The 19,784-nt window shown below is 39.0% G+C and overlaps 1 protein-coding gene across 1 annotated transcript in view; it reads right to left on the reverse strand.

The window, feature by feature from the left end:
* Positions 1–257: 257 nt before the first annotated feature.
* Positions 258–19,784, reverse strand: part of NIPAL1 (NIPA like domain containing 1) — a 22,479-nt gene continuing 2,952 nt past the window's right edge. Inside the window, exons 2-6 of the mRNA XM_007450968.1 lie at positions 11,864–12,130; positions 7,095–7,151; positions 3,228–3,318; positions 1,410–1,570; positions 258–877 (exon numbers count right to left, since the gene is read on the reverse strand). Of these exons, the coding sequence (XP_007451030.1) occupies positions 258–877; positions 1,410–1,570; positions 3,228–3,318; positions 7,095–7,151; positions 11,864–12,130 (1,196 nt within the window). The remainder of the gene's footprint in view (positions 878–1,409; positions 1,571–3,227; positions 3,319–7,094; positions 7,152–11,863; positions 12,131–19,784) is intronic.

Here is a 19,784-nt window from a genome sequence, read left to right on the forward strand (position 1 = left end):
CGCGGCATGTGGGATCTTCCCGGACCCGGGCACGAACCCGTGTCCCCTGCATCGGCAGGCGGACTCTCAACCACTGCGCCAACAGGGAAGCCCTGATTTTCAAATTTGATGGCCAAAAATAAAGGCATTTTTATTTGGCCTCATGTCTAAATTATTAGTTAGAACTTTAAAAATGCCAGCTTTCCTAATAGTTGTTCCAAGAATCAGGTATTCCTTCTCCTCTCCAAGTGTCTCTTAGCGGTTAAAGTTCAGGGTTTCTAGGGACTTTGATCATCAGTCCTGCTAAACAAGGTAATGTCATCGTCAAATCCTGGGGCTGAACATTCTACATTCTCTAGTAAGACGTATTTGTCTTCATTGCCATTCAGAGAGAGGACTTCTTTCTGAGTAGTGGATGTCAGATCACTCCAGGTAATGTCAGTGTTTTTAAAAGCATGTAGAAGGAAGATGCCATTGATAATGGTGAAGAACCCACTCAAAGTCCCGATGATATCTCCAGCATTCATGCCATACCATTCTTGGAATAAGATGGCGGAGCAAGTTACTACCATGGAAGTGAAGAACACATAATAAATGGGAGTCACAAGAGATGTATTAAAAGTGTCCAGTGCCTTGTTGAGATAGTTAATCTGTGTTGTCACTGAAAGCACGAGTACAGCCAGCAAAACAAAGACCAGGGGATGCTTATAAATGGGCTTCCATTCCAGTAGTTCCTTAATGGCAATTCCCAGGCCCTTGACAGAAGAAACTGAAAATGCTCCAATCAATGAACAGATTGAAATGTAGACCAGTATATTGGTCTGTCCTTTCTTGGGAGCTACAATCAAAATCAGCACCAAGGAGATCACAGTTATGATCACAGCAAAGGAGATAAATCCTGTTAGGAGGAGAAAAGAATTAGACTTCAGAAAATGCTAATAGGATCAAATCTTTCTGAAATCTTGTAAGTCATGAGTTTAGGAGCCTAGGTGTTTTGGAAGGAGACATGAGACTAAATAAAAAAACAGGAACAACAACAACATTTTACTGCATGGCTCAGTATTTCACAATGGACTTTCACAGACGTATCATTTGAACCTCATAGACAACACTATGAGGTACAGCAGGTATTGTCTGATTGACTTTTTATTTTCAGAGGGAGAAAGATGTGAAAGTTTGGGTTGGAGTATATGTCTTTTCCCTTTTCTATCCCCATCTCTTCCTTTCATTTTGTGGAGGGGAAGCATGGACACAAAAATAAGTTGTGCCACCTTTTCAGAAGACTTGTATCACTCGGTCAAACTGTACTGTATCTCAACCCACAACTAGGCTTCTAGGAAGCCTATTACAGTATTATTACCAATTCATTTGATGAGAAGAGAAAGTGGAGCAGAATTTGAGTAAGTGTTTCTTTTGGTTGAATCACAGACCTGGGTCTCTCAATTTCATTTCCATTTCATGCAGAGAAGCGACTTCCTCTTCTTGTGGGGCATGGATAACCATCACAGTTGACCCCAATATACTTAATATGCAGCCTATTTTCCCATGAATGTTCAAGTGCTCATTTAAAAAATAGGAAGACAACAGTGCACTGTTGGAAGAAGAAAAAAAAAATCACTCTTGTTCAGTTACCTTTGGATTCCATGGCAGCTCAGACGTCGCACTGTGGTGCGCACCAATCTGTATCCCAATCAACTGATTGGAATATGCTATGTGACACTGAAAACCCTGGGTGGCTGGCTTCCTTCCTTCCTTCCCTCCCTCCCTCCCTTCCTTCCTTTCTGTGTGTGAAGTTCGTTATATATTACTAAATTTGTATCTAGAAAAATACAAGTAATTAATCAAGTCTGCTTAATTGCTTTTATAGTTAAAAAGTTATAATAGGCATTCTATACACCTGTAATCTTCCCATGACCTTCTAAGAGGTCCCACTCAATTCATTTTGAATTTCCCCATTTTCTCCTGTAAAGCCAAACACAATGGAAGAACTTTTACATCTTACTGGCATGACACATTTAGAACATGTGTGCTCATGAAAGCTTCAAAGAATGATATACACCTAAAGAAGAATTACTCTGCTCAGGGCCAATAGTTACCTGGTACATACAAGTACAACCATATGGGTTGTCAAAATATTAAAATATTTCCTTACCAGCTGCTATTGCTCTGATACTTTCACCTTTTCACTGCTCCCACTACCTTGTTGCCATGGCCTCAGGAAGTTCTAGGTTGGCACCACCATGGACACAGATTATGCCATCCTGCGGCTCAACCAGTAGGTCCACTGTGGCCCCTTCTCCTGATGCCCTGGCACTCCCACCAGGGCATTATCAGTATCCATTTGCACCCAAGACGATGGTCAATTACCAGGTGCTTTCTGAGAGTCACCCTCATGTGGCCACCGACGAGGACTGCAGCCTCAGCAAAAAGTGCTACTACCGACATCTACCATTCACTAGTAGTCAGTGTTCTAGTGCTTTCTGTATGGACTCACTTCTCACAACAATCCTACAAAGAAGGTGAAAAGAAGTGGGTAGGCTTAGTCATAAGCTTTCTTCTAGAGGTTGGTAATGAATGGAGATAAAAGGAAAAGAAAAAAGACAACAAACAAAACAGTTGCTTAGTTACAGAATAAAAGAGTTCATGGGCTCATGGAACACATTCATTTGGAATCATAATAAAGACCAACTCAGAAATATTAGATCCACTTTTTATTGACAGGAAAATGATTCCTGTTTCCAGTACTAAAAGAAACTAAGATATCTCCAAACAGAAGTATCCAGCAGACAATGCAAGAGTTTTAGTGAAAGTTGAAATTTAACCTGAACACCATGCTTTTGAAAGTCCTCTGACAACTACGGTCTTTAGCCACTATGACAACAGAAAGCATTAAAAGGGCTGCGGCAATTTGTTCAGGTGAGAGGGAAAAAAAATCTGCTTGGCTCCACTGAATCGTCACAAATAAAACACACAATTACTTTGTGTTTTGCGGGAAGACCATCTATTTCCTATTTCTCCTGCTATTTATTATTTGTATTTATTTATACATTTATATACACATGTATATATTTATTTATTTGTATGTATTATTTGTATTTATTTGTTTATTTATTGTATGGTCTTCTCACATTATTTTTGTGATTTTCAAAATTCTGTTTTGAGGTATGCTTAGTAATCTGTTTCTTGTGGGTTAAGTTTATCATGGTATTAAAATCCCTCAGAAGCCAAGTTCCTTATTGCTTACGTACCTTATGAGAACACTCAGAGCGCCCAGTGGGGTGACCAAGGTGGCAGGTGCAAAAGCATAAGCTGCAAAATTCACAGCCTCGCCTGCTCCCACTGGAAAGCAAGCAGCAGTATTAATATAAAAGATAGGCTTATTTATCCTATGAGAAAAACAACTGACACATGCAAAGCAGTAGTCTTTTATCCCAAAGACACTCATATATCTAATGAAAAGGAATAATTTAACTTCTTTTAGGGAAGGTGGGGAAGGTTTGGTATTAAAAGAATAAACTGTAATTACCTGGTGATACAAACTCAGTTAATGCAAAAAGTGGTGACAGAGGAATATCTATTTTAAATGACCTTCAATAAAGTTTTTAGTTACTTTAGAACCAGAAACACATTTGGTAACTCTGATGAAATCTAGAAGAGGTAGCTTTGGAGCAAGTAAGTAAGAATGATTGTTTGCTCAAGAATACCTACTGCTATGCAAATTAACAATAAAGCAGTTTGTAAAATTAGAATGCTTTCTAGAGATGTACAGTCTAGGCAGGGCATAGGCAGAGATGCCTACCACGGGCCTGTGTAGTCAGGCACCTCTGGATTGCAGATGATCTACAAGTAAGTAACAGTATCTCAGTAGCTCAAGGATATCCAAGCAGCTCTTTGAAAGTCCTAACAACATGCTCCTGGAATCCTTATCTGAGGAACTCCAGGCTTCCATAAGATAGTGTGATGCAATTAACTTCTAGAGTGAGGGAAAATCTTTCTAAGAGTTGCGCCCTTGAATTGGGGCCAAATTATTCTCATGGGTCACAACTGAATGCTTGCCCACAGAATGCAGTATTTCACGCTGTAAACTGTGCCAAGCAGACACATTGTAGAGAGAGCTCCTGGAACAGATAAAAGACACCAGCACCCATTTTCTTTTTCCCTCTGGCTGCTATCCACTCCACCCCCCAAGCCCGACCCCAGCCCCAGCCAAATCTACAGAAGTAATCAGCTTTAAAATATCATAAAACAAATAGAAACGTACAGAACGGTAGGAGACTGCTCTCTTCAGAGCAACAGTGGTAGTTTTCTCAGAATAGTAAGTAATGAAATGAAATTCATATTTTATGGCAAGATGAGAAAAATTTAAAAATAATTTTTTTTTGTGGCCCATTTGGGCCTCCTCCCTCCCCTTTAGTGTGTGTTGTGCGTCTGCATTAACCAGACCTCCTTAGGAGATGACCTTACTTCTTAATCTCATAAGGGCCCACTACTCTCTTTGTAAGTGCAGCTCTGGATTGTGTAAACTGTCCATTAGATGGCATTTAATGCCCCCTGTCTCAAGAACTTATAACTGCTTTGATCTCTAACAGGCGGAGCAGTTCTGTTTCTGAGAGGCTGTTCCCGGGTTATAATCCTCAGTTCGGTGTGAATAAAACTTTCCATTTTTTTCTTAGATCGACTGATTAATTTTTTTCATCGACATGTTTTCTTGAATACTTCATTATTTATATTTTTATCATTATAGACAGCTTTCCAGGAAAATACTGATTTCATAATTAAAGTACTGTATGTTTGTCACTAGATAAAATCTCTGATGTTGAAGACTTTTGCTTTTCACTCTTCAATACTGGCAGAAACTTTGTGCATGGTGAGACTAAAATTACAAACATAGCCACATAATATTCTCCTTCTACTTTCATTCTATTGTGTGGGTAGAGGGTGGAGAGATACGACAGACAGAGAGAGAGAGAAAAGGAGAAAGAATGATCCAAAGATTTATTTGGAATCTTCCCAGCACAGTCCCTGACAACATTTACTCATATGAAGTAAGAAAACAGATGTGAAAACACCTTAAAAGCTGAAAAAGCTATACAAATTTAAATTATTTTTATTCACCATCCTGTAAGCAGATAGGGTATGGGATCCCCAGAGAAAAGAACCAGATATAGCTTTTTGACATAAGAGAAGCCATTTTAGGACTAAGCCTTTCTTTGATCTAAGCCTGGCCACAATGCTTGCCCTCGAACAGGTCTCAGTAATTAATGATCTTAAGGGAACAAAAGAACAAACTGTTATCAGGCAAGAGAAGTAACAACAGCAAAGATGATAAATCAGTTGTAAAGACTCCCAGTTCTGTTTCAATGGTAAAGATTAGCCTGAAGTACTCCCTTGAGCTATTTTGCAGAATTTAAGTCCCCTCAACCACCAGATCAACTTGAACCCAAGGGACGATGATGTTGACCTTTTCTTTTTCTTTTTTTCTTAATTGAACCATGGTGCTTCCCCAGCATATATAACACTTATTTTTTAGAAGTTGTTTTTTTTAAGGTATTGTAATTATTATTATTTTTAAAAATTTATTTTTGGTTGTGTGGGGTCTTCGTTGCCGTGTGCGGGCTTTCTCTAATTGTGGTGAGCAGGTGCTACTCTTCATTGTAGTGCACGGGCTTCTTGGTGGCTTCTCTTGTTGCGGAGCATGGGCTCTAGGCGCGCAGGCTTCAGTAGTTGCAGCACGTGGGCTCAGTAGTTGTGGCACACGGGCCCTAGAGTACACGGGCTTCAGTAGATGCAGCGTGTGGGCTCAGTAGTTGCAGTGTGTGGGCTTTAGGGCATGTGGGCTTCAGTAGTTGTGGCTTGAGGGCTCTAGAGTGCAGGTTCAGTAGTTGTGGCGCACGAGCTTAGTTGCTCCGTGGCATGTGGGATCTTCCTGGACCAGGGCTCGAACCCATGTCCCCTGCATTGGCCAGCGGATTCTTAACCACTGCGCCACCAGGGAAGTCCCGATGTTGACCTTTTCTGACCCTCGTGACTTCCATCAGTTAATGCTTGCATTTTGTCAACCTCTCCCCCAATTCTATGCTGAATTCTCCTCTGCTCAAGCCCCTTCATGAATATGCATGTACTTTTAGTTTAAAACTTTCCTAATTTTGCTGTTTGGGAAGACACTGCTTTGGGAAAGATCCCCAGTGTTCCCCTTACTTGCTGCAAGTAATAAATCCTTCCTTCTCCCAATCTCTGACTTGGTTGTGTCTTTTGACACCCATCAAGAGATGAACCCAGTTTTCAGGTAACAAGCCTTTTAGATACCACCATTTATTAAAGAAAAGTTATCCAATTCTTTCTTGTAATAGGATCTCAAAAATACTGAAATGTCTTACTTAGTACAAGAAAATCAATGGAAGTTTTAAGGCTTTTGGCTGCAGAGATGGCTGGAAGTTGTGTGCAACTACAGTTTATGAGGTCCTTTCCCTGGAAGTTTTAGGCTTGGGATCTGAGAAAGTTCAGAGGAGTTAGGAGGGAGGTATAAATCTGCAAAAGTGCCTGAGGGTGATACACTGCCTTCTTACTGGACACCACATTAGCGTTTAGAAACTGCTTTCACCTCATACAGAGTCTCATTAATCCTCAGGGCAAGTCTAGGAGAAAGGAGAGTGCTGGCAACCTTCATCTTCTCTCCATTTGTTCAGAGCTAAGCAGTCCAAGGGGACTTTCATTTATCCATATTTTGGTCCTGGCCAGGAAAGTGTACCTACTCTATGCAGCGAGAACATTCACATATTGAATTAGGAGCTGGGAAAATGTGGGAGGGAAGCATTTTCCTCAATTGTTATGGGGAATAAAATACAAGAGAAGAAGTTTGTGATAAAATATAAGATTTCAGACAATAACTTTTTTACTTGCATTCCAAAACAGTATTGAGAATGTGCAGGTGGGGGGAAGAAAGAGTAAAAATTCTAAATACATGTGATTTATTTTATATGTAAGACATTATGCCCACACAAAAATTTCTAGACTTAAATGCCATCCTTACCACTTAGATAAATTAATCAATTTGAACAGCTGCATGTACTTTATCATTTTACAAGCAAACACTATTCTCGGCATTAAGGACTTACTTGAGAGTAATCCTGCCCACCAGAGCCATTCCTTGAGGTAAGAATATCCACCTTGTCCTAGGAAAATGATACAAATAGAAATTAAGTTCTAAAGTGGAGGAAGAGGGTTTGAGGAATTAACTTCTACAAAAGGTACCGGAGTATGGTTGGAAAACACAAGGCTTAAGGCCTCGTAAGTATATCTCATCTTTAGCTTATTTACTTGGTCATTTCCAGTAAATCTTCCATTTAGAAATCTTCTAAAGCTTTCTTTATATTGCCTTTGATTTCTACACAAAGTCAGTTTTTTCATTTGCAGGAAAATTTTATTTAGTCATCAGGTTTACTACTGTCTACTGAAAAGAAATGCACAACCTGAAAGTTGAGAATTATGCTTTATTTGGTGGGCTTGCTGAGGACTTAAGCCCGGGAGGCAGCCTCTCAGACAGCTCTGAGCAACTGCCCTGAATAAGTAAGGGAGGAGCCAGAATATATAGGAGTTTTTGCAAAAACAACAAACAAACAAAACAGGTAGTTGGAACATCAAAAGATTACCATTAATTAAAGAAAATGAATTTAGCACTTTTCTATGTATGGGAAGATGCAAGAGTCTGGGCTCATTGAAATCATTCCTTTGATATGCACCTTAACTATCTAGGGCCAGTATCCTGTTTTCTCCATCCTGAACACCCTCAGGGTGCACTGTCTGCTGGTGGCTGCAGTGGCTAATGGCTTGACGTTGGCAACACCCTTTGTTTACCGATATGGCAGGTTATATTTTTTGTCCACACTATATTTATGCCATTCAGATATGGACATAGCGTATTATAAGCCCTAAATACTTTGTTTCAGCCACAGTTAAAAAATTAAAGACAGAAAACCATAAATCATAAATTAGGTTGGTACCTAAGGAGGACCTTAAAGGAATGAAGATGGTTGACACAAGAGCTTTTGAGATTTTGGATAGTCAATGAGAGAATAGCCAGCATTGGCCAGCTGGATTCTACTTATTCTCTACCTTGGCACCATGAAATTGAATCTGTCTAGTCTACTGAAAAGGACAAAAACCTTTCCTAAGATATTCAGAGAGTTATCTTCCCACTCTGTAATTCGTGAACTTAAGTCATTGTTATGATTGTTTTAGAAATTGCAGTTTTCTCACCAATTTTAATATACTTAATGCTGTGAACTTGACCTATCTGATTTTGTTATAGTTAAACTAAAAAGGATATGTTAGCTGTGAGGATTGTGTTGCAAAGCAGTTAACCATGTTTATTTATGATTTTCTCCTTACAAAATTTGCAAATAACCAAATTGGAAAATTAAAATATGATTTCATATGCTGTTTTTAAAAAACTAAATATCACAAATACTTTCTCAGCCCTTAATGATTGAATAGTCTAAAATCTGGTCTATTATATATTATTATTATTAATTTAACCTGTATGAGACCATATATATATGTGTGTGTGTGTGTGTGTGTGTGTTTGTTTTCTGTGTCTGAGTCTGTTTCTCTTTTGTATAAATATTCATTTGTATTATTTTGTAGATTCCACATCTAAGTGATTTCATATATTTGTCTTTGTCTGACTTACTTCACTTAGTATAATATTCTCTAGGTTCATCCATGTTGCTGTAAATGGTAAGATTTCATTTATTTTTATGGCTGAGTAATATTCCGTTGTATTTATATACCCCATCTTTTTAAGCCAATCATCTGTTGATGGGCACTTGGGTTGTTTCCATGTCTTGGCTATTGTCAGTAGCGCTGCTTTGAACATTGGGGTGCATGTATCTTTTCAAATTAGAGTTATCTTTTTTGAAAATATGCCCAGGAGTGGGATTGCTGGATCATATAGTAGCTCTATTTTTATTTAAGGAAACTCTATACTGTTTTCCACAGTGGCTGTACCAATTTACATTCCCACCAGCAGTGGAGGAGGGTTCCCTTTTCTCCACACCCTCTCCAGCATTTATTATTTGTAGACTTTTTTGATGATAGCCATTCTGACCAGTGTGAGATGATACCTCATTGTAGTTTTGCTTTGCATTTCTCTAATAGTTAGCAATACTGAGCATCTTTTCATGTGCCTATTGGCCATCTGTATGTCTTTTTTTTTTTTCTTTTTGCAGTATGCGGGCCTCTCACTGCTGTGGCCTCTCCTGTTGCGGAGCACAGGCTCCGGGACGCGCAGGCCCAGCGGCCATGGCTCACGGGCCCAGCCGCTCCGCGGCATGTGGGATCTTCCTGGACCGGGGCACAAACCCGCGTCCCCTGCATCGGCAAGCGGACTCTCAACCACTGTGCCACAAGGGAAGCCCTGTATGTCTTCTTTTAAGAAATGTCTATTTAGATCTTCTGTCCATTTTTTGATTGGGTTGTTTTTTTGATATTGAGTTGTACTAGCTATTTGTATATTTTGGATATTAACCCCTCATTGGTTACATCGTTTGCAAATATTTTCTCCCATTACATAGGTTGTCTTTTTAGTTTTTTGGTGGTTTCCTTTGCTGTGAAAAAGCTTTCAGTTTGATTAGGTCCTGTTTGTTTATTTTTGCTTTTATTTCTTTTGCTTTGGGAGACTGATCTAAAAATATTGCCACGATTTATGTCCAAGCATGTTTTGTCTATGTTCTCTTCTAGGAGTTTTATGGTGTCACATCTTATATTTAGCTCTTTCAACCATTTTGAGTTTATTTTTGTATATGGTGTGAGGAAATATTCTAATTTCATTGATTTATGTGTAGCTGTCCAGCTTTCCCAATGCCACTTGTTGAAGAAACTGTCTTTTCTCCGTTGTATATTCTTGCTTCCTCTGTTGTGGATTAATTGACCATAGGTGTGTGGGTTTACTTCTGGACTCTCTATTCTGTTCCACCGATCTATATGTCTGTTTTTGTGCCAATACAACACTGTTTCGACTATAGTACTGTAGCTTCGTTCACTTCTTAAGACAAATTCCTAGAGGTAGAATTATTAGATTTTAAGATAATTAACATTTCTAAGCTTTCCCAAATTGCTCTCAGGAAAGTTTGTACCCATTTATATTGCTTCCACCAATGTTTGAGAGGGCTATTTATTTCCCAAATTCCCTTACCAACATAGGGCATTATTTTTTAAAGAAAAACCAAATATTGTTAAAATAGTAGGTAAAACCCAGGAGTTCAATGTTATATAGTTGGTATATCTTTGGGTACTAGTGAAGTAATATTTACTTAGGTATGTTTATTGGCCACTTACAATTCTTATTCTGTGAGCTCCTTGTTTATGTGTTTTGCCTTTTTTCTGTTAGGTACCTATCTTTTTCTTACCGACTATAGTCACTCTTTGTATACTGTGACTTAACTACCCTTTGTCATATAGTTTGAAAATTTTCCCCACATGTCATTTCCTTTTTAGTTTCAGTTAAAGGTGTTTTCATGTAGGATTTTTTTTTTTTTTTGGGTCAATCCAGATAATCTCTTCCTTTATATAGAATTGTTTCTTCCTTTATCTTTACGCTTAGGAAGACTTTCTTTTAGGTGTTTTTAAAAAAATTATTTCATTTTAAATTTAACTCTAAACTATGAGGAATCTATTTTACCAAATGGTATAAAGTAAAGCTCTCACATTTTTCTCCTCTAGTTTTTGCCAGTTGTCTCAGTACTTTTGATTGAATAATTAATCCTTTCTCCAGTGGATTGAAATGCCACTTTTAAAAATTGTATATTAAATTGCTGTATGTACTTATATAAGTTTTCAATTATCTTTTATTATTTTGTCTATCTTTGTTAATGCCAAACTGTTTTATCAATGTCACCTCAATAGTACTCTTTTATAAGCTTGTTTGCACAATTCATAGCCGTTTATTTTCCCCTATGAACCTTAGAAAGATATTTAACTCTTTTAGGACATTATTCTTGATAAGAATGAATAGAAAACTCATGGTTAATGAAGGATAGCCAAGCAGAGCTACACAGCTTCTGAAATGTCACTACAAATAGTGACCTAACTCTACTGTAATCCGTTTACTGATTTGACAATACTTATTGGGTGCCAACCCCTATGCTAGTACGTTCCTGCTCTTGTGAATCTACTATCAATAAACAAGTAAGCCTGTTGACAACAAGTAAATGGACTATTAATGTACAATGACAAGTTATTCCAAGTACAATGAAGGAAACCCTTAGTGCAGTGATAGAGAATAGCAGGCGTAGAGGTGAGTGAAACCTCCCCAGAGAGGATGGTCGAGGAAGGCCTTTCTGCAGGGGTGATAGTTTAGCTGAAGTCTGAAGGATGAGTCAGCTAAATGACAGTCAGGCAGATGAGAGCTGCAGACAAAGGAAAAGACCTCGAGGTGGGAGAGAACTCGGTATATTCCAGGAGACAGAGAAAAGCACACGATAGTGAAGGGGGCTGAAGATGAAGCTGGAGAGATAGCACAGGCCATTTTAGGCAGTAGGTGAGGTCAGCGACTGTGCAAGGATGTTTGGATTTTACTCTGAGTGCAAAGAAAAGCCATTGATGTGTTTTAATCAGGGGAGTCGCCTGATCTGACTAAATCCTGTAATCTCAGACTAAGGCTATGAAAGAAGAGCTCATCCCACACCCCAAACCTCTTGCATTTTAGTCTCACCCTAAAGGAGACACAACTGGCTCAATCCTGGAAACTGCTGAGAACAGTTGCTAAGAACAGGAATAGGGGCGAAGACAGAGACAGTGAAATGTTACTCCTGTAGCACCGTGGTCTTACAGTAGGATGATTTCTGCAGTTAGAAACTTGAATTCCTTAGTTGCATCCATTTCTTACCAGCTCTAGTAACGCCCCTGTTGGCCAGTTGTAAGAGGCCCTTTTTTTTCAAGATGAAACTGGAGCCAATAAAAATACTGGAACTTATTGCCAGTACCAGGCCTACATAAAGACTGTATTTGTTCTCTGCATTTGCAGAAGTGCTCCAGTTGGTTATGCTGGAATTCAGGTCCCTGTAGAGGACAGGAGAAGCCAGCAGCTGTGACACACGTGTGATCTCACACCAAGCCTGGGAGGCATTCGGACAGATCAGAGACAGCACGTAGCCTGGAAAAGTGAAAGAGGGAAATGTCAACCGACGAAAGGGAGACACACTAATCTTTACTTTCTTTCTCCAAGAAAGAGAAACTTGAGTGGGCGGTACTGACACACTGTTTTTCTACTGCCCGATGGGCGGTCTCCAGCACGTGGTCCACGGGCTCACAGACAGGTTCAGCTGGGCTCACACAGGTTCTTCAAAATGTCTGCAAAGTTGTTGAGCTGTTATCACGCAAACATGCGAGACTTCACATGGAAGTCTGGATTCCTCTCATAAAATGGAAGATCTAGCAGTACTCGGTTCTCTGCTCCAGCCAGCAGCAGCCTGCTGGAGCAGCCTGGAGCTATTCAGACCCGGCTTGGGCTCAGCGGTTCATCACAGCCCTACAATGTCCACTTCTCTCCTTCACGCCATCAGTGTGTCTCCGGGAAAGCAGCAGCATGTGTGGCGACTGAAGGTGGGAAAGGGCAGAGCAACCCTGTGGGTCTAGAAATCACCATGTTACAGGAAACTGAGCTATCGCACTTGGTGGGGTACGAATTGTGCATTTCAGAAAACATGTTTAAAAGCGGGTTTAGTTTTCTGGACCACTTTCCTAAAAAGAATAATTTTGCAGGTCTACTAACTCACTTCCTCCTTAAAAAAAAAAAGAATCTATTAGACAAATGAATTAAATATCAGGAGGTTTGTTTTTTTTTTCCTGAATAGGATTCAAATGAGCATGTAAATCAACTGAACCAGACCCATTATTAAGTGCCTTTCTTTTTTTTTTTTGAGGCTAAATACTAAAACACAGAATGAAAACATTTTACACTAAGAAACTTTTTATAATCTATTCTCCACTCAAAAAGCTGCAAACAAGGTGACACCGTGACTAGGTTTTCTCACTATCTTCTCAACTTTTTTTTTCCATTTAAAAGGCATATTTCCCTAGCATGACTTACCTTAAACAAAAATGGGCAAAGAAAAATTAATCAACTACAATTTTAGAATTAAGTGAAAACAGAAAATCAGCTTTACATCTCAAAAATCTTAAGAGGGCACATGAACAACTAAATGATGTCTTAGAAACAAAACTTTAAAAACAGGATCTATGCCTCCTGGGCAAAGCATTATGAAGTTATGTGAATTTTACCACATACACAGTTAAGAAACAACCATAAAATTCAGGGCTAGCAAAAGGTAAAATAATTGAATTCAATCTTTTCGTGATTATTATTTCATTTATCTCTGTAATTTGAAAATGAATCAACTTTGATCCTGTGATATAGGATAAATTCTGGGACAAAACTTCTAAATATTCCAAAGAGAATTATGTTACTTCAGGGATATTCTATGGTAACTGAGGAATTGTTCAGGCTGGTTGTTTTAGTAAGAATTGCTGCAAATTTTCACATAAGCTAGCATCTAGCAATCTGTCCCAGGCACTGTTCATCTCACCCAACCCTTAATAGTGCGAAGTAATTTTTGGTAGTAAGAATTTTGATTACATGAATTCTTGGGAAAACATCTGACTTGACTGTCCAGTAAATTCCATGGCTGCATTAGTGTCACTTACTATGTAGTTAACATAACCATTCCAAAACTTTATCTCTGGAAACAGTGTGGGTGGACCTTATTCCAATCAAACAATATTCTTTCTGAGCTGCTGACACAGCAAAATGTTTCCAAGATTTTAGGGGGTGTGGAGGCAGAAGGTGATAAGGGAGTGCAAATAATTTTGTTGCCTTTTGTAAGTTCTCATTGTAAGCGGACATTAATGTTGTAAGGTTTTTTAACTTAAAAAGTTTAAAAATTTTTAAAACTTAAAAAAAATTTTTTTTAACTTAAAAATTTTTTTAATTATTTTTTTTTTTTGGCTGCGTTGGGTCTTTGTTGCTGCATACAGGCTTTCTCTAGTTGTGGCGAGTGGGGGCTACTCTTAATTGCGGTGCGCGGGCTTCTCATCGCGGTGGCTTCTCTTGTTGTGGAGCACGGGCTCTAGGCGCACGGACTTCAGTAGTTGTGGTGCTCAGGCTCAGTAGTTGTGGCTCGCGGGCTCTAGACCTCAGGCTCAGTAGTTGTGGTGCATGGGCTTAGTTGCTCCACGGCATGTGGGATCTTCCTGGACCAGGGATCGAACCTGTGTCCCCTGCATTGGCAGGTGGATTCTTAACCACTGAACCACCAGGGAAGTCCCAATGCTGCAAGTTTTATGGCAGGAAAAAGTAATAAAATCTTATCTAGTTACTGACCTTAGAACTTAAATTGGTTTATGTTTGGGGAGCATATTAAGGAGGGAGCCCACAGCAGGTGTGACTGAAGGAGGGAGTGACTGGTGCGTTGGTGGGTGTGGAGTGGTGCTGGGCAGGAGGGGAGAGATGGATGAAGCAGAATGTGTGGGTAGGGACTTTGGAAGGTTTCAGAGGAATTAGAGATATCTCAAAATCAGAGGTGGCTTCTTATGATTCTAGTAAGCAAAGTAATTCTCCAGAGTTTAATCCAAACCTCATTCAACACAGAAAATTTATTACATTACTCATTTTTCATTTTATTTTATTTTATTTTTATTTTTGGCCGCATTGCCCGGGTTTGTGGGATCTTAGTTCTCCGACCAGGGATTGAACCCGAGCCCTCGTCACTGAAAGCTCGGAGTCCTAACCACTAGACCACCAGGGAATTCCCCTTTATTTTTCATTTTAATAGACACTGTCAATAGTCCTCTCAAGTGTCTGTACCAATTTACACTCCTGTCAGCAAACAGCATGATGTTGTAACTTCTTTGATGTTATTATATATTGTTCTAAATATTGGATAATTAAGATTTAGGAACTATATGTCAGTTATAAAGAAAAAAATAATTCAATACACACCAATGTATCAAACACCCATTTTAAGAAATAACAACTTGGGAATTCCCTTGCGGTCCAGTGGTTAGGGCTCAGCGCTTTCACTGATGGTGGAAATAAGATTCCGCAAGCCATGTGGTTTCAACTCTCCTGATTTTCTGTCTAATATTCCTTTTCTTTAAAAAAATGATTTCCCCTATAAAATTATATCTTTAAATAATAAAGTGTTTCATTTGCCTCTTTTTGCACCTTCTAAAAATGTAATCATATAGTATGCTTTGGTGACTTGCTTGTTTTTGAGATTTATCAATCTTGATGTTCTGGCTGTAAGGTTTGGTTTTTTCCCCACAGTTCTATAGAATTCCACTGCATGACTATCTCACCATTAATTTTTCTATTTTATAGTTGGTGGACACTGGATAATTTACAGTGTTTTTGCTTTTACAAATAGTGCTGCTAATGTTCTCAATTATGTTAAACCAAATGAAATTGATGATATTTGACAATTTTTGACGCTACATAAATAGCAGTTTCATATGATTCAACTTAATATGTATCTTCTATGTATGGGTGTGAATGTTTCCTTACAGACACACACAACTTAAAAATTTTAAAACAAAGTTAAATTTTCTATAGGATTATATGCCTTTTCCCACCTTTAGCTCCATTACAAATTATCTATAATCTTGGGCAAGTTGAGTCATCACTCTTGGTTTCAGTTTCTTCATCTCTAAAATGAAGGAGTTGGACTTGATGATTCTAAAGACCCCTTCCTTAATTTTGTGGTTTCATCATAAGCTATCTTGGTTCCCAGAGTAATTTATTTATAATCCTGGTAGCTCATAGATATTGCTGATGGACCAGCTCTAAATTCATAGGCACTTGTAGCTGGAAGACATTTTAAAGAAACTGATGCCAAGATATTAAGTGACTTGCCAAAGTCGTGTAGCTGCCCAAACAGGGCCAGGTAACACAATTCGCAGGCTACTATTCTTTCTATTTCAGAAAAGTAAAAACATAAAGTACAAATAAAGTCAGTTAAAATTTATTATTGTTTATACAAAGATGAAATGCTTCAATTTTTTCAAGTCCTGTTTGTCTGTAGAGAATAATAATATATATTGTCCAATTATTACATGGAATAGGGTATCTTGGTTTCTGAGAAATCAGTGACTGCATAAAACTACATTTTTAATCACTGCAAGATATTTCCAATTTGAGAAAATAATTGTCTCACCATCCATTCTGCTGGGTTAGTTTGGATTATTATTCAGCAATTAGTCACTTCCTTACCCTTCCTGACGCGGGCGGAGTATTCTTCCCTTGATGTCAGCTGGGAGTGAATTGGTGGCCAATGGGACATCAGCAGAGGTGATATAAGGAGAGGGTTCAAATGTACTTACGTTGGTGGGTCTACCACCTTGTATTATGGCTGGCTTTACTCTCTTGCACCTCTGTACTTTTCAGGAATAGAGCTTCCCTGAGCAGCTGCTGCCCCTTCAGCTTGATCCCAGAATGAAAACATATGGAGCAGACCTAAGCTCATCCCACATTAAGGAGCCAAACCCAGGTGGGTATGTAGCCTGATGCAGAGACACCCAGGTGTACCCAGTCTAGATTAGTCAACCATCAGCTGGCCTACAGACACATAAGCAAGAATATATGATTGTTGCTTTCAGCCTTTGGGTTTTGTGTTACACAGCAATAGGTGACTGATACACCTGCCTATTTATATTAGCAAAGGAAACAGTGAATGAAAATCTCTCATGTCTCCTACAATTTGTTCTCCAAATATCAGCCAGTGTGAATCAGGTTACATCACTCCCCTGCTTAATTCCCCATGATTTTTCATGGCAGTTATAACAAAGTCTAGATTCCTAATCCTGGACTTAAAAAACTTTACATGCTCTAAAGCTTGCTCACCTCTGACATTACATTGCTTTACTCTTTCTCTCTCTCTCATTCTCTGAAAAAACACTGGTTGTCTTTTCATTCTTTGATTCAATATATATTTATTGAGTATCTATTATCTGTCAGGCATTTTCTAGAAGCTGGGGTTACAACAGTGAGTAAAATAAAATTCCTGCTCTATTACATTCATTCTAATGGGGGGAAAATAAACAAGTGAACAAATAACTACAGAATATGTTGAGTGCCATGGAAAGCAGTAAAAGCAGCATGAAGGAGTATTTTTTTTTTAAAACAGCATCGAATGGAAAAACCTCTCTGCTAAGTGTAAATGCAAACACCCAGACTTGGGAAGTTGCTTGAGGGGGTGGGAGGAACTGCACCAGCCAGGCTGGCTGGTGAGAGAAGGGAGATGGTACGAGATGAGGTCAAAGAGTAGCAGGGGACAAGCTCAGGTGAAATAAGCTTTTAGATAAGTAGGTCCAATCTTGTCATTTCTCCTTGCAAAATTCTGTAATGGCTTCCCTTTTCATTCAGAAAAAATCCAAAATCCCCACCACAGTCTACAAGGGCCTACAGAATCCTGGCCTCCGGCGTTCTCTGTAACCTCATTCCCCAATTTTTTCCCCTCTTCCTTTCATAGGCTAAATTCCCTCTCACCTTAAAGCTTTTAGGTAGCCTTTACTTGTTACCTAGTGCTAGTAGTGGCTGGCATGCCTAACTCCTTCTCTTCACTGAGCTCTCACTTCCTTAGAAAGGCCTTCTCTGCCTTTCCAATCTAAAGGAATTTCTCACTTTCCATCATACAATTTAATACTGCCAACCAAACAGACTTCCTCTTACAGCTTAATTATGGCTTTGTAACAACATCGTATATCCATATATCAATTTTATTCACCCAACAAATCAGTTGTTGAACACCTACCATGCAAGGCACCATGTTAGGTATACATTCATGCAACACTTAACAAATTCTTATTGAGCACTTCCTGTGTGCCAGGGTCTTGTTCTAAGAACTGGTGAGACAGTGATCAACAAGACTGGTAAATAGGTCTCTGTTCTCATGGAAACTGACAATTTTAGTGAGAAAACGAACAGAAAAACAGGAATAAGGGGAGCAGAATAGGAATGAGAAATAATTTAGAGCAAATTTGGAGCAGATAAGAATGAGAAATAAGTTTGAGTAAATTTGGAAATCAAGCAGATATATCTAGCAGATATATCTACATATGAACTCTGATAGGGCTGGGCAAGAAGCACATTATGTCAAGTAACCCAAATAAATTTGAGCAGATACTGTTGATTTTTTAAAAAGTTAAAAATTTGTATCTCTAAACAAGATTGTCCCACTATCAGTGTTTTTGGAGGTCAAATACTCTATGAGGACTGTTGACCGTCAGATTTCCTACATAAACTGCTGCAAGTAATAACATATTGCTTTCTGAACAACCTTTAGTGAAGAATTTTTAATACCTTAAAGCACTTGAATTCCAGCACTTAGGAAATCTACAGAAGGCTGAAAAAACAACTTCTGCTTTTAATCTTCTTGTAAAAATCTGGAGAAAATCTTTTTTAGTGTAACATAAAAGAAGCTATATTTTACATAGAAAATGCAGCTTGTCCTGCTGATAAAAGTTATATTCATTTGGTGGAATTTTGAGAAATGTTTATAATATGGACTTTTTTTTTTAAAAGAGTAAAATCTCAGAATCATTAATGTATACCACTGCATCCAAGAGGCCAGAGAATGGGGATGGACACCTACAGAAAAAAACAAAGACTCAAATAATTTTGTGCTTGGTTGGATTGCTAATTATGAAAGTCAATTATCTGGGCCTCTAGACCCAGACTGTCTAGGACCAGATTGTCTTGCAAATCCCTCTATTCTAGAACTTAGGCCAATGTCTGGCACATGGGACTCTTGTCATTTGAATAAGTGAACAAATGAAAAATGGAGCCTTTACTCCATGTCGGGCTCTGAAGTGTGTGCTTCATGTGTAATCCCATCTGCATCTATTCCTCAAACTCTAAACTGTAGGAATTGTTCCCAATTTACAGATGAAGAAAGACAAGGAGGCCGTCATAGCTGAGAAGAGTGGTGCCAAAGCCTAATCTCTTCCCACTACTGATAAGAAGGATTCTGATTTCTCTCAAGTCTTTCCCACTAGCATCCCACCTAATTAATTACCACAGTTAAGTAACCCCAGGTATTAAGCATGGAGCTTGAATATTTCTTGTTGGAACTTAATGCATGAGCAAAGCAGGAAAATCATCCCTAAATTCAAACAAGCGGATGTAATTCACACATCCTCCTTACTTACAGATCCTTGGGTAAACAAGGGTGGACGTTTTAGTAACAGTCTGACTTACTCGTTTAGGAATTCTTTAGACAAAGAATGACTGACTGATTGTCTAGGAAATAATTCTAGATCCAGCTGCCTTAGTAACCACTTCCAAAACCTCAACTTCTGAATAGTTTGTGAATTGTTCAGGCATTTTTCTCTTTCTTTGTGTCCCTTCTTTCTCTTGGTGGCACAGTTTTGCCTGGTTCACTGCCTTTTCCCCCCTTAAAACAACTCTCCGCATCAAGGAATAAACTGGGAGAGCCAAGAGAAGAGAAAACCCGGGGAAGTTGCCAGCAATTTTGGAAAGATAGTTCTTGCCACGCCTCTCACTGCCCCCTCCCTCTTTACATCCTTACCGGGTAAAGTAGAAATCTGCTTTTCTCTGGACTCTGTAAAAATTGAAAACTGTCATTTCATATGATACACACTGTCCGCCCGCGCCCACTCCCCGCCGCCGCAGCCGTGCCCCTACTTTTATCCGGACTCACGCGCGCCTTTGGTATTGAGACTGTAGAAAGCCTGCGAGTGTTGTAAACACCTGGCACAGGGCAAGGGGTGGCGCCCTAAGAGTTTACACGACG

Source organism: Lipotes vexillifer, unplaced genomic scaffold (genome assembly GCF_000442215.2).
Source record: "Lipotes vexillifer unplaced genomic scaffold, Lipotes_vexillifer_v1.1 scaffold404, whole genome shotgun sequence".
NCBI lineage: Eukaryota > Metazoa > Chordata > Mammalia > Artiodactyla > Lipotidae > Lipotes > Lipotes vexillifer.